General features: G+C 42.6%; 2 protein-coding genes across 5 annotated transcripts in view; one reads left to right on the forward strand and one right to left on the reverse strand.

Annotated features, from left to right (window-relative positions):
• LOC136433984 (YLP motif-containing protein 1-like) overlaps window positions 1-7,373 on the forward strand; it is a 64,362-nt gene extending 56,989 nt beyond the window's left edge. Inside the window, exon 18 of the mRNA XM_066426625.1 lies at window positions 4,789-7,373. Coding sequence (XP_066282722.1) covers window positions 4,789-4,797 — 9 coding nt within the window. The 3' untranslated portion in view covers window positions 4,798-7,373. The remainder of the gene's footprint in view (window positions 1-4,788) is intronic.
• An 829-nt stretch (window positions 7,374-8,202) lies between these two features.
• The window catches only part of LOC136433985 (tetratricopeptide repeat protein 13-like), a 36,332-nt gene continuing 25,785 nt past the window's right edge, over window positions 8,203-18,749 (reverse strand). For 3 of the 4 annotated variants that reach the window (XM_066426626.1, XM_066426627.1, XM_066426629.1), the window contains 8 exons: window positions 18,358-18,430; window positions 16,111-16,235; window positions 15,332-15,458; window positions 14,234-14,284; window positions 12,538-12,617; window positions 12,016-12,094; window positions 11,587-11,666; window positions 8,203-11,114 (listed from right to left, as the gene is read on the reverse strand). In XM_066426626.1, the coding sequence (XP_066282723.1) occupies window positions 10,991-11,114; window positions 11,587-11,666; window positions 12,016-12,094; window positions 12,538-12,617; window positions 14,234-14,284; window positions 15,332-15,458; window positions 16,111-16,235; window positions 18,358-18,430 (739 nt within the window). In that variant the 3' untranslated portion in view covers window positions 8,203-10,990. The remainder of the gene's footprint in view (window positions 11,115-11,586; window positions 11,667-12,015; window positions 12,095-12,537; window positions 12,618-14,233; window positions 14,285-15,331; window positions 15,459-16,110; window positions 16,236-18,357; window positions 18,431-18,749) is intronic. The other variant, XM_066426628.1, reaches the window with a different exon arrangement.

Consider the following 18,749-nt stretch of genomic DNA (forward strand, 5'->3'; position numbering starts at 1 on the left):
AGCAGATGTAAGAGGGAAAAAATAGCTCATTTTTCTGCTTCCACCATAGTCTGGTATCCATCGCTATTGGTAGCCATGTCCACCCTAGCTTAATCATGACTTTCGACGGGTTCCGAATAGATGGAACTTTAATGGATTCCAGGCTACCTGCGACAGAAACTTTGAGAACAACGGGGCAGCCACAAAAGTTAACGATTTCCCCTCACGAGGTCTGCTAGGAGATTTTAAAACTCTTTACAGTGTTGATTTCATAGAGGTGGAATCGGGTGGTTCTTGATGGTCTTTAGAACAGAGTCAGTGAATTCATAGTATGGTCTAAGCTTCTTTGTGCAAAACCGAAAAACGCGTCACCATATCAAAGACCTTTTCAATATCCTCCCAGTTACATGTACACGGTGTCCATGCCCAGTGAAAAAGCGCACCACTGGAAAAACGTTTCATGAAAACGCCGCAAAAATACGCACGAATAGAAGCAAAGTCCTCACGTCTGCTGTGAGAAAACCAATCGGCCGAGTAGGTACCATGTACCAGTAACACCCAACAGGCCATACATTTGTTGATACACATTTTAAGACTGCCTAGTGTCTAACAGTAGTGCCACACACATTCTGTCCAGTCACCCCCTGCCCCATAAGTAGGTACAGCGACAGTGCGCTGTAAATCTTGAAACGTTCGCGGTGTTCTCATTTTCGCGGTGAACTCCCCACCGCGAAACCATGACACCGCGAATATGTCTTTCCATTGTTCTACTACTGCACTACAGACCTGTTGCGCCAGATTATGTCCCCGCGAAGATAAACGTATGTGCTGTAGAAAAGAGAATGGGCGTTTAAATCGGCAGTACTGTAAACTCACAAAACGGTTAACTACCAGGGAGGGTGGGCGGTGCACATTTAATTACCTAAAGGGTTTATTTACTCAAGCCCAATTAAAACGTTCCTGTTTACGAAACGATTTGGCGACTCGGGAGATATCCTGCGCAGCTATGGCGGGTTGATATGCCCGTTATCGGCACCAGTTATCGAATAATTGCGGATGATATAATGAAGAGATCGGTTTACGGCGGCGCAAAAACAATTTGTAGGCTGTGGGTGGGATGAGGGGATCGACTTACCCGCTGATAGTCGGGCTGGAAGGCGGGAAGGACAAGTCATTTGTCATTGCCTGCGATGAATGAGGGAAACTCGGATCTGTCGCGTTCCTCTGCCTGATCTCCGTTCATATCAGACATCCATACTCCTTAATGATGTTCTTATCGTAATGACTAATGCGCCAAGGACGCGTCTCTATTTGCCGGTCGTTTATTATCTTGGGTTGATCGAGTGGAAAATTCGCGGACTTTATTTACCACCCTGTGTCGAGCACGCAGAAGACAGGAACGAACTCAAGGCGAAAAACGTCGTTTCTTTGCTTTTTTATTTAGAGAAATGGTGATGACGTTAACGAAATGACTGAGACAGAAGGGACGATAGTTAAATGTCAGTGGGTACAGACTTGTGGATTGCCGTATGCCTAGACTCCATAACAGGCGTCGCTTAGTTTTGTGCTGTACCAGTTTGAATGCTGGCTATCAGAAAATTGGTGTACAGCACAAGATGATAAAGAAAACGACGACTATGGCGCCACCCCGATGTTCAATGTCCCGAAAGTGTCCGATGGCCATTCGAACAGAACAGAACAACACAATATCAACATTTCAGATTGAGTGCGTGGTATTTCCCGCGACATTCATGCCTCTCTTTGCTGTCGCACCAGACATCAGTCAACGAAAATACGTTCATTCAGAAATAGTCTTAAATGGAAGACTGAACCAGATGACGTATCTAAAGTAGTAAAAAATCTGGTCAAGAAAATAGAATTGTTCTGTTTCACAGCTACATTGTAGTTTTCTTTCATCACTCTGTTTTCTCTGATCCATCTTTTTTACACATGGATGGAAAACGTCGAAAGAAAATAACGATTGACAAAGTGGTGTCATCTCAATCTCAATCAATCAACTAGGGAGGCTAGCTAACGCCACCCCGATGTTCAATGTCCCGAAATTGTACGAAGGTCATTCGAACAGAACACAACAACACAATATCAACAGTCCAGATTGAGTGCGTGGTATTTCCCGCGACATTCATGCCTGTCTATGCTGTCGCACCAGACATCAGTCAACGAAGATACGTTCATTCAGAAATAATCTTAACAGGAAGACTGAACCAGATGACGTATCTAAAGAGGTAAAAGATTTGGACAAGAAGATAGTTCTGTTTCCACAGCTAGTTTTCTCCCACTCTGTTTTCTCTGATCCATTTTTTTACACATGGAAAACGTCGAAAGAAAATAACGATTGACAAAGTGGTATCATCTCAATCGATCAATCAATCAATCAATCAATCACTTATGATATGTTTGTGTGCCTTGTACTCTTGGGTCACAAGGGACTGTGATCCACTCCAGTTGTATCCCGGGTACCCTAGCAGAGTAGGGTTGCAGTTTTCTACAGTCCGGTCCGTTTATATCGCAGGTGCGACTGGACTCCAGTTTTTATAATCCACTCATATCCGACTATAATCCGAGAACGACCGTCTTCCGATCTGTTACGTATACGACTGCTCTAAAAACCCTGCCTGACGCATGCGCACAGACACCACCTGTCTATCCCGGATTTTGATGGGGAAAAGAGCCCGGGATATTTGTTTGTTCTAATCCCAGAGCCGACTCGCCGTCTCGACTTTTTACACACGTGAAGTATTTATCGCTTCCCCTTATTGACTCCCTTCACTCACGGGTCTAAAAATACGTCTTTTTACCCCGAGTTCTCCGTATCTTAGAGTTAGAGTTTTAAACCGGGCGGATTTGGGTATTTTGCGCGTGTACCTCCGTCCATATGGGGACGGTTTCGACGTGACAATATTGTCCCGCGGGACGTACCGCAGAAATCAACACATCGCGGCGGCTGACAGCACTATCGGAGGTAATAATAACAATTTACTTCCCAAATGGGGCTCCATCCATCGCAGATTGGCGCCTGGGAAAATCTATGAGGTCGGCTAGCGCGGACGTGTCGGTGTTTGTTGGCGGGTGAAGGCGACCACCCACCCGCCCGCGTCATCGCGCCAAACACCGATCCCTCTCTGTCAGTAGTCTCTAAAGGATCCTAAAGGCCCCCTCTCACTGGACCCACGGCACGCTGGCGGCGTCGCTGCGGCCGATCGAATTGACAAAGCACTCAACGAATTTCATCGACAAAAAACGAATCTTGTGTATTTTGTCGTCTTTTTGGTCATGCTTGAACGTTTTGAATATATTCCCATTATCAAGTCAAGAGTAACACAAATCCAGTTTAGGACGCAGCAACGCCGCCAACGTGCCGCGGGTCCAGTGAGATGGGGGCTTTACAGACGCACTACGCCAGCTATAGGGAGAATATTTGCCAAGGAATTTTGGTCACAAGAGGGTTCCATTTGTAGCCTCCACCAGGCCGTCCTATATACTACAGGCGTACGGATCGTAGAATTTGGCCAAAAAAGGTATGATTAGCCAGTAGAGTCAGTCCGTGGCCGGGTCAATATTTCGCCCGCGCTTGCAAATGAAACCCTCTGGTTGCCAAAGTTCCCTGGCAAATATATGGCGTAGTTAGTCTAGTAGAGACTACATTGACCCGCACCGTGGAATGACTCTACGGGCTACTCATTCCTCTTTTTTTCGGGCCGAATTCTGCGATCCGTACGCCCGTAGGAAGGCCTGATGGAGGCTACTCTGTCCCCGCGCCAAACAGCGATCCCTCTCTGTCAGCGCGCCCGCTGCCATTCCGCAGATCCCGCATTTTTGTTAGTCACTTACATGAAATAACGCTGACGGGGTCGGCCTCATAAATCTCTCACGGGGCCGCCGCGATTCCGCGGCCCTGACAATCTCAGCCGCCCCGACTGTCAGTACAGCGTGTCCGGATATACACAATAGTCTAAGAGCTATAACTGCAGTATAAAAGGTGAAACAGTCATCATGAAATGAGGTGAAGCATGATGACGCTATTTGAAATAGCTGGTAGTATTCTTTCTATTTTCTGAACTCTCTGTTTTCTCAATGCGTTAAGAAAACTCGCGTTTACAGCCATATAACTCGCTGTCTTCTCAATAAGTGTGCTGGGTTCTTTTACGTGCATGAAGTGCACCCCCCCCCCCAAGCCAAAAGATGTAAGGTCTATGGTATTGTTTGCATGTCCTCTGAGTGTTGTTTTTTCTCGAGACATGTAATGAAAAAAAAACACGCTTGAGTTTACAGACATACAATGTGAGCGAAAAGACATCTTAAACTACACATCTGCCTGACACACACTCAAACATTCACCTGATGTGTCGCCATATCGTAACAGTAAGTTGAATCAAAGTCGCAAAGTGTAACTGTTTAGAAAGTAGGAAAGTTCGTCTGTGCCAGCTGGAAGAAAAGTTGTCAAGTCGTGCCACTTGTGTTGGTTTTTCTTTACGTTTAACATTTCATGGGTCAAGCTATGGACTGAAAGAGATCTCAACGTGTGAAAAAAAGTTTACTTTTATTCTGTGGTTATTCACCGGACACTTCGTATTTATAAGACTATATATAAGACGTAGAAACAGCTTGGGGTAACGGATTCTACAATACGCAAAACGTTCGAATATTTCTAACTCTGTTTTCTTCCTTTTCTCTAATAGGACTAGGAGTGACTGAGCGCGCCGCGGCGTTTACATGTATCAGCTTGCATAAATTGTAACCACTTAAACCTGAATTAAGAGTGTTCTCTATATTTTCCTGTCACTGCAGGTGTGGTAGAGGTGTGTTCCTCCGACGTACCTGCGTTGCTTGAGATGTTCTGTGGCTCCTCGTGCTGACCTGCTTGACGCCAGAACTAGCCTGGGTGTCAGGCTGTTTCCAGGGCCTACACAAGCCAGCTCCTCGGCTCTAAGGCCAACATACCCAAGAGGAAATTTAGACCCAGCCCGCATCTGAAGTAGAACCTAAATGAATCACATTGATTAGTTTTTGAGAGCCTTTCATATCTCAACCGACCAGACTGTGATTCAGGGTTTACTTCAGGGAGGCTGAGTCAAAATTTCCACCGGGGTATGTCTGCCCTGCTGGAGTCGAAGAGCTGGCATGTGTAGGCCCAGGAAACAGCCTAATATCCAGGCTTGCCAGAAGCGGACAGAGGTCAAAAGGACACCAGTGCAGAGACAGGGAAGTGCTGATATCCTTCTGTTTTTTTAAAATCATTTCTACTTTATTAATTCAGAACTGCCAATGAAACATTACCTGGGTAGTCCAGGTTCGACAGTACAACGAATGTGAACTTTTCACTGTGTTGAGTAGGAAGTAGACGCACCTATACTAAATAATCGGAATGCAGTTTGGAAAATAAGTCCTACCTATCTATAGATATAAGTCGAAGATGATCTTTGAATTAAAAATGGTTGTGTTCGAAATTTGACCATTTGCGATTCTATCCTTGATCTTGAAGGCTTGCATACATATCAATCATGAGTAAATCTCTAGGGGGGGTTGTACTAAATTTTTCTCCTTTACAGAATGTTCGAACGCTTTTATCATCGATATGACACCTCCCAAGATGCGTCGATGGACAACTGAAAGAGGACGTGGGTATTGTTTGGGGGCAGTGGGTTGTTATCCACTGTGTCTTGGGTACGATATGAAAAGGCCTCTCCTTCAAGGCTAACTTTTACCTCCCCAGCCGAAGTCAGGTACATTTACATCTTGGTGAAGAAAGGCATGTGAAGTGCCTTCTACAATAGCACAACGTCGGGACCTCTCGATCCCGTATCCACTAGCCTAACCACTACGCCATGGACCGCCCACCTGACACTAGGCAGGTCCATAAACACTGCCAGGGGACGCCAGCTACACGGCCGACATGTTATAGGAAGTCTTGCGCAGACGTCAGTTCCAGGAATTTTGGAAATACAACATCAACGGGAAACGTATATAGTAACAACAGACGACCGATTACTTCCTGCCTGGGAATTTACGGCTATACACAGCCGCAGACGGGGATAAATCTCTCAGGAGAGCGGATTGTTTCTGTCTCGTTCTAAACACGGCTTAGGGTGTATCGACTTGTTTGAGCAATTTGTTACGCTTTGTTTAGACATTAAGGGAGAGGTGAAACATCATTTTGTTTCGCGACAAGTTCTGCTATTTTTCCAACGCTTAAGTTGCTTATACCCGACCCCATTCCACTAGGGCGGCGCTCTCGCCGCGCTCTCTCTGCGACCTGAACTTGACCAGAGCGATCAACGAATTTCCTAGATAAAGAACGAATCTCTTCTTACGCTTTGTGTGTTTTCAGTCATACTTTTACATTTTGCGTGACATTCCAATTATGAAATCAAGGCTTACACAAATAAAGCTTAGGTCGCGGCGAGGTCTGTATCTGTATCTGTATAGCCAGTATAAACGCCCTTCGGCGTAATACACCAGCTTCGCAGGTATCCTTGGTTGATAACTCTGGTACTTAGCACCCCCATCCCATTTGGGCGGCGACCTCGCTGCGATCGTGCTGCTACGTAAAATTTGACAGAAACCTTTTCATAGTTAAAAAACGAATCTTTTCATAGTTAAAAAAACGAATCTTTTTACGGTTTGTGTGTTTTGTGGCTTTTTCAGTCATACGTGTTCATCTTGCATGATATTCCCATTATGAAGTCAAGGGTTACCCAAATTCAATGTAGGTCGCAGAGAGAGCGCAGCGTGATCGCCGTCAAGTGGAATAGGGGCCTTAAGGCATGGCTATTTCTTGTCCTTTGAGAGCGCAGTGAGAGGTCGCAGTGAGAGCGCCGTCTAGTGGACCATTATTGGGATAGTCGTTCATGTGTCGTGCAAATTCAGCTGTCTTGTTACCCGAAAGGCTGTTTAGGATCCTTGTCGGCCGTTGGCTTAGTCGACTGCTGAAAAATGCCACGACATCGAAATCGTGCGACGATCTAGGACGAATAAGTTCAACCTAGATGCACTGTGAATTGATTTTACCCATCTTCCTTGGGACATTGTTGAATGAACACCGATTTGATGTAACTATGTAGGCCTGACGTCACACTGTCAACTACCTTCGGCCGGATTTGTTGATCTCTAGAAGGTCGCCGACTTTCAAAGTCGCCCGAGACTCGAGCCCATTTTCCGCCTGAAGATCTATCCTTTGATGAGATATTTTCCTGCCTGTTTAACTAAACATGTTCTAACAGGAATGGTTGCACCAAAATATTATAAAGAGAGAACCCTCTGAAACGAATTATCCAGCGATTAAATGTTGGACTTTTAACATACATGTATTTTGCCTTTGAAAATCACCTTCCTTCATTTGGGATAGAAATAAAGTAACTGTTGTATATCTCCAAGCTGTGTGCTTTGCGAAACTTGTAATTGATACTTGGGACTGAAAGGAAGCTTTCATTCTGGTGAGAAAAGTATCATTTACTTGTAAACATTCTTAATAAACTTTTTACTGTTTTGATAATAATCTTTGCCAAGAACGTTATGTTTTCGTGTGTGTGTGTTGTGCCCTTTACACCTATTTCTTCACTCTACTCAGGTGAAATTGAGTACCTAGCTTCGGTTTGGGACGTCCTCTCAAATGGAACGTAAAGCCATAGGTCCCATGTTTGAGGAGAGTCACACCTTGAGCACGTTAAAGAACCCACCCACCCCATCAAAAAAGTATGGGTCCTTCCCTGTGTGAGTGAATCAAACCTTACAGTCTGGTCTATGTCTTAAAAATGTGATAGTCACCTGTTATCTCAATCCTTCCTTCAATGTGGTGAAACTCAATAAATAGATAAATAAAGATCTGCTTGGAGACTAGTCTTATTATGTGGCATCGCGTGGCGAAATCGGTAGGGTGTTTCGCCCAGAACCTAAAGGCCCTGGGTTCAAGACCACTGCTATCCCCCGATGTTGTACCCTTGGGAATGGCACTTAACACGACTTTCCTCACTCCACCCAGGTGTGAATGGGTTGGTTGGGGAAGGTCGTATTGAGGTCACTTGCTGGCGCCGAATGGCAGCCACCCAGTTCCACAAAGTGGAAGTGTGGAGCAAATATGTATCTGTTGTGTATTATGTAATTGCAAATCCTACAGCAATTCAGCACTGGCTGCCATTGCATGGGTAATTTCTGACCAATAAACCAATATTACCATTATTATAAGTAATGACGAGAACCAGGTGATCACTTTGACTCTGCCTTTATGGAGCCAGTTTCCTGGAGTAACATACAACAAACGGCCGCAAGGAGACGACGTCAGAGTCTTGCCACCAACAACAACAACATGGAAATAAATAAAAACCTTCACCGCCTTTCCCAGTAGAAACATTAGAAATCTCCCCAGTCTACCATCTGATAAAACGATCGGATTTTTCGATTCTCGAAGGAATCTCTCCAACGGGAGTTACGACGACATCACAAACAACAACAATCAACATCTGGGTAGGAGCAACACAGGAGGTATATGGTCTGCTGGGGGGGGGGGGAGAAAAAGGCATGAGAATAAGACAGTTCACGGTTTAAAGTGCACATGCGCAGTGTGATGTATTGTGGGTAATGTGTCAAATTTGAAGGCCTCCAAGACATTAAAAAACAGATCTGGACATGTATCAAGCATGGGTCTCAATGTTAACATGTTAGGGGCCTTCACCCTTGACCTCGCTCATAAGCAGTTCAAACCGTGAACTGCCTTATAAGGTAGAGCATAGAAAGAAAATTGCTCATGGTCAAACAATCTTTATCGGCCGCGAAACACCACCAACAGTCAGATGAAGAAAGGCACAAAGAATTTGGAAAATTGAATGAATTTTACACTTAGCCTTGTACCTTAAGTTGTTTCTGGTAGTGAAAGACCATGCTGTGTTGTCTTTACTTCTATTGTTTCCTTAAAAGAGATGTCTACCTTAAATCTATTTATATTTTCCAAATTCACTGCAGTCTTTCTGCATTTACAAGACCAGTGTGATGTTTTTATAAAGGAAATAAAACTAATTCCGCCAGGTACCCTTAGACCACCACATGAAAAACGGTGTTCTCAAGACCTTTTCAAGAATGTCTTGCACACGCTGATATATGAAGTGTGCACACCTCAGGGATTACTGATGCTACAGTAGTAGATGTACATTTCTTTAAATTCACATTTTTTTTATGTGGCGGTTTTAGGCCACACCAATTTAATTTCTTGGTTAACAGATTTTTTTAAAATCTTAGTAAAAAAAAAATCATGAAAACAGAAGGCTGGGGTGAAAACTTGCACCTGACCCTGTTCACTCCCTGACATTGTGTGCACCAAAGTACAAACTTTCCTCTGAGGTTCTGTTCTCCTGTTGATTTTCCAATCTAGCATGTTTGAAAAAATTCCGTTAACCAAGAAATTAAAATGGTGTGGCCTTAGGGTACCCATCAGAATTATTTGAGTTGACGTTAACTGAGAATATTCAAAGAACCTGCAGAAATGATAAATTAAGACTTAAAGAGCCAACAGTTTGAATATCTTCAAGTCATAACTACTTCATATGGTGGCAAGATTGGCAAGAAGTCGTCTGTACTTTTACTAGTTCTTGTGTAGGAATGGTCGGAATGAGAAGATCTATGTGGACTTTTGTACTTGTTTTTAGAAGTTTGGACGGCCGGTCTACAAAAAAGCACAGCACCTCATAGGCAAGAATTATCAGTGAAGGAGTCAATAGTGTGTTTGCACACAAAGTCACAGTTACTATGTTGGTAGGTTGTACCTGGAAGAGTCAGTCCTTTAGGTTTGCATGTGTGTAACATGTACTAATGTCAAAATCACATTTCTTCTGTGCTTAATTTTTCTTGAGCTAGCTGCATTTGTTGTAATATACGGAATATAGTAATTACAGTCACATTATCATGTACACAGCATGAAAGTTCATCTGAGTTGGTAAATTACATTATGGAAAGCTTATACTGTTGTCCAACCAAGACAATTAGAGCAATCGACTTCCAACAACTTAGGACCCGTTGCTGACGTCCAGAACGAATGGTTTAGAGAGCTGAAGAGGACTGAGTGATTCAGTGAAAAATTTGATGCAGTGCCCATGCACTCGCGCACATCCTAACACAATTGTGTCTGTGTATGAATGGTGCAGGGTGATAGTTGCCTAAGGGGTGATACAGAAAGTCCAATGTTTTAGTTGGAGAACAATCTAACCTTTCCATAATACGTACACATGCAAATCTATAGACTGGCTCGTCCAGGAACAGCTAACCAGCATTGTTCGACTGTGACTTTGTCTGCAAACACACCGTTGGCCACTTCACTGATTAACATGATAATCAGAGCTTTCATGCCAGTTCAGAATACAGGCAACATCTACTAACATAATCCCACCAGGTCACATACTATGTATCTGCCACCCTGAAAAAATGCATCCAAAGAGATCTCCAATGGAACGTCCCCCAGTATAATGCATATGGTAACTGTGCATACCTGAGAGGTGCTGCACTAGAGATCTCTCAAACACACTGTTTTTCAAAGTGTATTAGGGTAAGGATTGCAATCTGGTAGAATCGCAGTCAAGACTTTCCAAGTTTGATTCATATCAGTTTAGATCAAGGGATCAACTTGAAATTCATGATTCATAAATACGAGACCATAAAAGTTAAAGTTAAAGTCCTAAAGTTAAAGACCATGCTAACACATTTCTAGCTTCCTTGACAGAGACTCTGCTTGGGATCGTTACTGGGAGAATCATTTATTGTACTGGCAGAAATCCTGATTGCAATCTGCGACAGATTTGTATTTCTACTGGCCTGATGTGTATGTAACCTGGCGGATAAATGTTAATAGAGGTTAGAGCAGAGAGAGAGAGAGAGAGGGAGACTAAGAGAGAGAGAGAGAGACCCCATACAGCATCATGCACCTCCGCCTGCGCTCCACCACAGGTAATACAGCCATGCAAACATGCTATTGCATAGACACAGAGACTGGAGTGGGGAGGGGGGCGGCTCAGTGCGGGTTCCCCTCCTTGCTGCACGCCGCCTGAAGGTCCTGGTTCAACGCCTCGATCATTGACCGGAACGTTGGAAACGTGTCGCTGACCTTGGGGAGGTGGGTCCACTGGGGGGACAGCCTGCGGAGGGGGGAAGCACAAGGTCGTTGCAAGGTTGTTACAGAATCAGTGTGTAAGAAACTAAGGAATCGCTCGTCAGTTGAAACTTATCGATTTGGAAAAAGACTCCAGACCAGTGGGGGGGCAGTCTGGGGGGGGGGGGGGGAAGCACAAGGTCGTTGCATGGTCGTTACAGAATCAGTGTATTAGAAACTAAAGAATCGTTTGTCGGTTAAAATTTTTTAACTTGATTGTTCAATCAACCTTGCAGTCCTTATCGGGACTGAATTGTATAGATTTTACAGTACTCTTGCCTTGTCTACCACACAGAAAAAATTTGACAACCAGAACTTTATCTTAATTTGGCACTTTGAACAAGGTACGCAATGAAATCGACCTTAAGCTGTCAAGTGAACAAGCTAAATCAATTTTGGTTATGCAAGTTTTACTTTGAGTTCATCAGTTGCAGGAGAGAAGGGAAGGTTCACGTTACCTTTTTAGATTCATCCAGTCTTTTACTTCATTTGCAAAGGATTCTGGGCTGCCTATCAGCATGGCTTCCATATCCACCATCTGACAAAGGAGAACAGAGTATTTTTATTTGTCTTGTAGCGGTAAACTAGCAGACTACTTAAAAAACAGACAAGGTACAACAACAGGAAGTTCTGCTGCAGTATGAAGAAAAGCTGCTAGAAGGCCCAATATCCACCTTGACCTTTTTCTTCCCAAGAGCTACCTACCTGATAGGTACATGTACAATCACAATATATCCATAGCTTCCTGAGTTATGCTGACCAATGTATTTTGGAGGCACAAACAGACAGACAGACACACTGAAAACAATACCTTCATGAAAGCTATGAAACTAACTATGAAACTTGCACAGAGGTTATGAACTGAAGGTGAAGAAGTTGGTACTGACCTTTCCAGGTGGAATTTTCCCCGTGACCTCCTTCCCAAGAGCCATCAGCATCCCCATGGCAACCGTGTATGCTACAACACTGTTGATACAACATGGTGGGTCAGTCTCAAATTACAACCATGTATGCTACAACACTGCTGATACAACATGATCTCAAATTACAGTACAACTATACAGGATACAACAGTTAAAAATTTCCTACATTGAAAAGTTTATCAAACAGTCTTAACCAGATGAAACTGCTATTCATGGGCCAAGTATATAAAACTAATTTTCATGGACAAAGCTAATTATACGCTGATGAATGTTAGACATCCAGATAATAAGATACGCCAAAAATAGTTACTCAAGCAACTGGATAAATTTTTTTTTTTTTTTTTTAATTTTTTTTTTTCAAACTTTATTCAGATAAACAAAAGATACAATACAGAAACATGAAACAAGAGAATACAGTTGTACATACGCTAACAGATAAAATTTTTAAACAGTCAGACGTTTTTTAAAAAGTTAATTATACTGTACCTTGACCCTCGTGACAGGGGCAACAGGTTGTAGAAGTAGTAGACCAGGTACAGGATGGTGTTGACAAGGGTGTCGACGTCCTGAAACATGAGACAGAACACTGTCAGTACAGGCAAGCTGCCGTGGTTCACCAAAAAGGGAGGCCTGCGATACCCTGTGGGCAGTGGGTTGGGTTCTACAACATGCGTGAGGTGGGCTATTTTAAAACTGACAGGGTGGCAAGGTGGTTTAGGGTTGATTCTAGACATAGAATCTAAAGATACATGTTTATGAAGGTTAGGCATCCAGGTTAACAATATTCGAAGACATGACTCAATCCCTTACAACTGGATTGAATTCGGAGATTACTTCCAGAAGTAGTTGTAGTTGTTCTAGGTTCGAACCCCTAGCAGGCCTCAATGTTGTGCCCTCAGGAAAGGCACTAAACACCTATTTCACCACTCGCCTCAACTACTAGTAATTTTCCAGGTGAAAATATGTAAGACCCCGTTCATACTAAGTCGCGCAAGTCGCCGAAATCGCCAAAGCCGCATTGATGTGGCCTAGTATGAACGCTCCAAGTCGCATTTGAAAACGCCCGATGCGCATTGCAGCGAAACTACCTCTGGGAGGTGGTTTACATCTGCAAGATGAAGTACAAGAAGGTCATTGAACAGTTGTAAGAGTGGTAGCAATTGAATTAAGTGTCCGTCGCTGTTCAAACTACAAGGAATGTAGCTAGATTCGACTTGGCTGTTGGACGCGATTTTACAACTCATGCTCGTTCGACCACTGGTGTGACGGTATGCGACTCCGGGCGATTTGGCCCGAATGCGACTTGCGCGACTTAGTATGAATGGGGTATGTGCCTAGCTTTGGGCAGGGATGGGATGTAAAGCCGGTGAGTGAGGCCCATGTCTCGGGGGAGCCACACCTCGAGCATGTTTGATAGCCCACCACAATTATCGAAAAGAGCAGGGTCCATCCTGGTGTGAATGGATCACACCTTACAGTGCTGTCTTAGCCCCGCTCACACTCAAAAAAATGGATCGGATTAAACATTGAATACGATTGAAATGATCCGATCGCAATTGATTTTTGGGTTCTTCGCCAAGTGGATTAGAGTACGCCGTGATGATTCGAGTTGGATCTGTCTTGCGGGGCATTGTTGACGTTGACAAAACAAGACGGAGCGATCTGGTGTGGCTTGGGTTTGTTTTCCTGCGCGATGCGAACCCGGATGCATGACCTCACACCCCGGAACCAGCCGAAATCCCCGGCAATCTGATTGGCTTGCGTTCACACTTGATTTTTGATCGGATTGGATTGGTTTTATCCTCCCCAAACTACCTCCGAAAGTTGGATTGCAAATAATCCAATCCGGGGAAAACCAATCCGATTGGGAGCGTTCACACTGCAAAAATCAATCACGATCGGATCAATTCTATCGGAGTAATATGTTTAATCCGATTCAATTTTTTGAGCATGAATGGGGTATTACACAGCCTGTGCCTACTGTACAGAAACTGGTGTGTTACACCTAAAGGTACCTTGGTGCCTGAAGAAGCATTGCTAGACACTAGACCGAAGCACACTACGTTTCGTGTCATGGTGCATCACATCACAGTGGTGCTCACCCTAAAGGCCAAAACACCTTCACATAACACACCCCTACACTGGCCATGGACCAGTCTGTGCATTATTATCTACTGAACACCTGTTTGCTTCCACCCGGGGCCAGTCCACTTCCCTCCGGGGGTGTCCAACCCTACATCAGACATGTTAGAACAGACGGTACGAATATGTTATATCAAACGTCCTAACTCTATATGATAGGGTTATTATGAGTAATTATGGATATGACATCTATTGTAAAAGTATTAGTCACAAAACCCTGAACCAGGAAAGTTCACAAAAAACGACTGGATAACTTTAGTTAAGGCCACACCAATTTTGTTGGTTAACGGACTAAAAAAAAATTTTTTTAAGTGCTAGATTGGAAAAACAACATGAAAACAGAATCTCAGAGGAATGTTTTTACTTTGGTGCACACAGTATCAGGGAGTGAACAGGGTCAGGTGCAAGTTTTCAACCCTGGGCCTTCTGTTTTCATGATTTTTTTTGTTGCTAAAATCAAAAATCCGTTAACCGAGAAATTAAATTGGTGTGGCCTAACGGTCAGAAGTTTCAGATAGCATGCCATAACTTTTGTTAGCAACTGAGAAAATCCTGAGGTCCATCTTCGATCCCCGTTACCATGACGTTATGATGGACATGTGACTCGGAGCCAATCAGAACTTAGAAGAATATTCAAATGCCAATCGTTTCTCTATTAACCTTTAGCACACTAAAGTAGCCGTTTTACACCCAATTCTCTATTAGTTACAGCATTAGGCAGCAGGGAGAAGGTTCTTTATTAACAAGTGCAACCCTCATTGGCAAGCAAAGCCATCAGAGGAGCAACCCGGAGCTAGAATAGGCTGATGCCTCCCGTCCTCACCAGGGCTTAATCTAAACAGGGGAACAGGGGCGCTGCACCCCCATGCCCTGGGGAGCTGAGATTCTAGATCACGAGCATAAAATTCTGATTGACCAGCGATGCTGCTAGGTCACATGTGGCCACAGTCTTCAACTGTGACCAATCTGACAGTAATCTTCCCCTTCTAGAAGCCTTAGAATGCCCCATTTTAACTTTGAAAATCTCTAAAATGTCACACTGTGGAAAACGCCCCTTCCACACCATCCCCACGCTTGATCACTCCGCTCCCTTCCAGCGCTCCCCCTTGTAATTTTTTCCAACAAAATCCCTCCTCACCATTCCGTTCCCGCCCTTCTTAACCTCGTCGGTGATGCGGTTCCAGATCCACTCCATCTCTGAGTGGTATTGGCTTGTGCGAGTTTTTGTCGTGGCGGTGTCCATGGAAAACAGAATGTTTCCTTCCCTGGAGGATAAAAAACACAAATCACCAATGAAGATACATCAATGAAGGTTAGACAACCAGTATTTAGTATTGAGTATTTTCAGTATAACAGGCAAAGAAAGAATGAACATGACAACAGGTATGCAACTTATAAAACCCTTCAATTGAATTTGCTGAGGAGGATATATCTAAGAGATGTAGGTTGTGATTTGGAGGGCTAAATAGCATACTCAAATTCTAAGCTACCAGTAGATAAAAAAACTCTGAATACAGAGTACAACAGTCAGTAAAGCCTTCAATTCCACAACTGAAAATTGCAGTGATCTTCAGCTGGCTAAGACTTTAAAGCAGTGACACTGAACATGAAGCAAACCCAGCTCTTACAATATCCATAGACATTCTGTACTCAGACGCTCAATATCTACTGGTGGTATTCAAAAGTTTGTTTTTTTCCACGTTCTATTTATTCAATTTTCAACATAAAACATATATAGACACGCATGGCACAGGCATTAATCAAAATAAATAACACAAAAATACTTGACAGAAATAAACTCATACAAATTATGAAAATAATATTATGCTTGGAACTCATTCATTAGTAGATAATTATAAGAATTTGAACATAATCACTTGGTATTCAGAAGCTAGAGAAAACTCCAGGAAGCCTTACGTGTCTCCGCTGAGGGTGAGCATGAGCCCGTCGTAGTTTTTGTTCAAGTTGTTGCGTTTCTTGTCCTTGAGGCTCGGGACGTGCGTGCCCACCATGAACCCGTTCTGCGTGCTGCTGCCGCTTTTCTGCAGGGACAAAAAACAAAAAAAAACTCTCCTCGCTCTGTTTTACTATCTGTTACTAAATATGTAATATTTCAAACATGGACCAACAACGGATACAATGGAAGAACAGATGAGAAATACATGTTCTTCCCTTTTTTCAGAAACAATGTGACCGTACAAGAAAAAACACATTATCGCTTTATCCAATCTTTGACATTATGGTCTTTACGACCTATCTTATACTTAAGTCTTCCTGACAAGTGCATATTTGAATATTGTGCTATCATACTATTTATTTTCAGTCTTCGATGTACAGGTATGATTGAGTTAAATGAAAGGAATTTTTTTTAAACTAAAAAGATCTAAAAAATTTAGATGCAACTTTTTGGTCAAAATCATCCCCTTTCAACATTTACGGGTACTTCATCTTCTGTAGCTTCAATCGTTGTGCTATCGCTCTTCTAATCAGTTAAGTTGAAATTCTCACAATGCTAAATCTTGCACTGGTAATTCTGGCTGCAGACACCTTGGATAGCTGGTAAGAAGAGCCACCTTGCAGCAACTATGGGTATTGCATTCTCCATGTCTGCTAAGCAAACATCATATGAGTGTTCCACTATACTAGAAAACTCCACTAATGTTTTTTGAGAACACAAAAACTGCCACCTTCCGACACTTACTGGTTCTACATCCAACTTTGCAGCATGAGTAGAATGCAAAGTTTTACACAAGAAAAAAAATTGTCAAACGGTCATACAACATAACAAAGAACAATTTAACCAAATGTTCAGCTATTTCCATGGTATTCTTAATCATTGATTAACTGGTTCGAAAGGAACTAAATAAAGAAATTGAAAAACAAATTAATAAAAGACTCCTCAATCTATAGATGTGAATTTCACACTCAATGTTTTATAGATTCTACTGTTTGACTATTAACTTCCCCTTGCAACATTAACAGGTACTACATCTTCTGTAGCTTCAATCATTGTGCTATCCTTCTTCTAATCAGTTTAGTCAAAATTCTTGCAATCTACATGTACTAAATCTTGGTAATTCTGGCTGCAGAACTCCAGGCTTAGCTGGTAAGAAGCGCCCTCTTGCAATGCCTATGAGCTTTGCAATGTCCATATCTGCTCAGGCCACACCATTTTAATTATTTTGGAATTTTAAAAAAAATGCTAGATTGGAAAATCAACAGGAAAACAGAATCTCAGAGGAAAGTTTGTACTTAAGTGCACGCAATGTCAGGGAGTGAACAGGGTCAGGTGCAAGATTTCACCCCAGCCTTCTGTTTTCATGATTTTTTTTTGGGCTAAAATTGAAAAAAAAAAATCTGTTAACCAAGAAATTAAATTGGTGTGGCCTCAGCAAACTTTATAAGTGTTCCACACTACCGGAGGTCTAATGTTTTTGAGAGCATAAAAATTCCACCTTGCAACACTTACTACCAATGCATCCAACTTTGCAGCATGTGAATAGAATGTGAAGTTTTGCACAAGAACAAAAATTGTGAAGTCATAAACTGTTAAACAACATAACAACATAACATAACAGAACAAACAAACCAAATTTTTGGCTATTTTACAGCCCTCCTCATTTGGTGGACCACGGTTTACACCACAAACAATCATTTTATATTAATTATTGGAAATCAACTTACATGCAAAGAACGAAAATTACAGAATGTAGATTTGGAAATGTTTGTGGTGGTTTTATTTTTGCATTGAACTCTCCACCGCAAAATGGTGACACCGCAAATATGCGTTTCCAATTTCTACTGTACAACAGAATTGTTTCAACAGCTACTGTAATTCACTTTATCTTCACCGTACCAAAATTTTACGGTGTAAGGAAAATTGACTGAACTTTAACTTCACGGTGGGGGCAAGTGATTTACAGAACGGACGTGTGAAGGAATCATTGATAATAACAACAGGTTTTTTTCACGGTGATGATACATGTAAGTTCACGGTACAGAGGTGACCGTGAAAGTACATATGTAGTAAACATAAAGTTACAGTGAAAGAGACAAAAATTACAGTAACTAAAAACACCGCAAAAACCACCTTTCCCGTCCTACCACAGATTTAGATCCCATGAAAACAAATGAAAAGACAGTAGTTGTTTTAAAGTTCAGTACCTTCATGACTTCCAAGAGCTCCTCGCAGTTCTGGGTTTTGCTGATCTCCGCTTTCAGGTTGGGGTGCGGGAGTCTGAAATACACAACAACGGGGGACGCTAAGCCTTCTCAGCCTCTGTGACTGATTAATTTGCTGGTTAGTTTTTGCTTGTTTGTTTGTTTGTTATCTTTGGTGTTATGGTAGCGATGGGTTAGAGTGTGATGTTTCTACAGTATCTATTCTGTGTTCGCTGGAGCTAGTCCAGCACAAAGGTGTAATCTCCAAGCAGATGTAAGGATCCAGCTTAATGTCACTGTCTTACGCATATTATTGCAATGATATTTAGTACTCCTTTTTTGTATATAAGTGTTGATCAGGTGAACTACCGGGTACTAGAAATACATACTAAATA

The sequence above is a fragment of the Branchiostoma lanceolatum genome, chromosome 4 (assembly GCF_035083965.1).
Source record: "Branchiostoma lanceolatum isolate klBraLanc5 chromosome 4, klBraLanc5.hap2, whole genome shotgun sequence".
Taxonomy (NCBI): domain Eukaryota; kingdom Metazoa; phylum Chordata; class Leptocardii; order Amphioxiformes; family Branchiostomatidae; genus Branchiostoma; species Branchiostoma lanceolatum.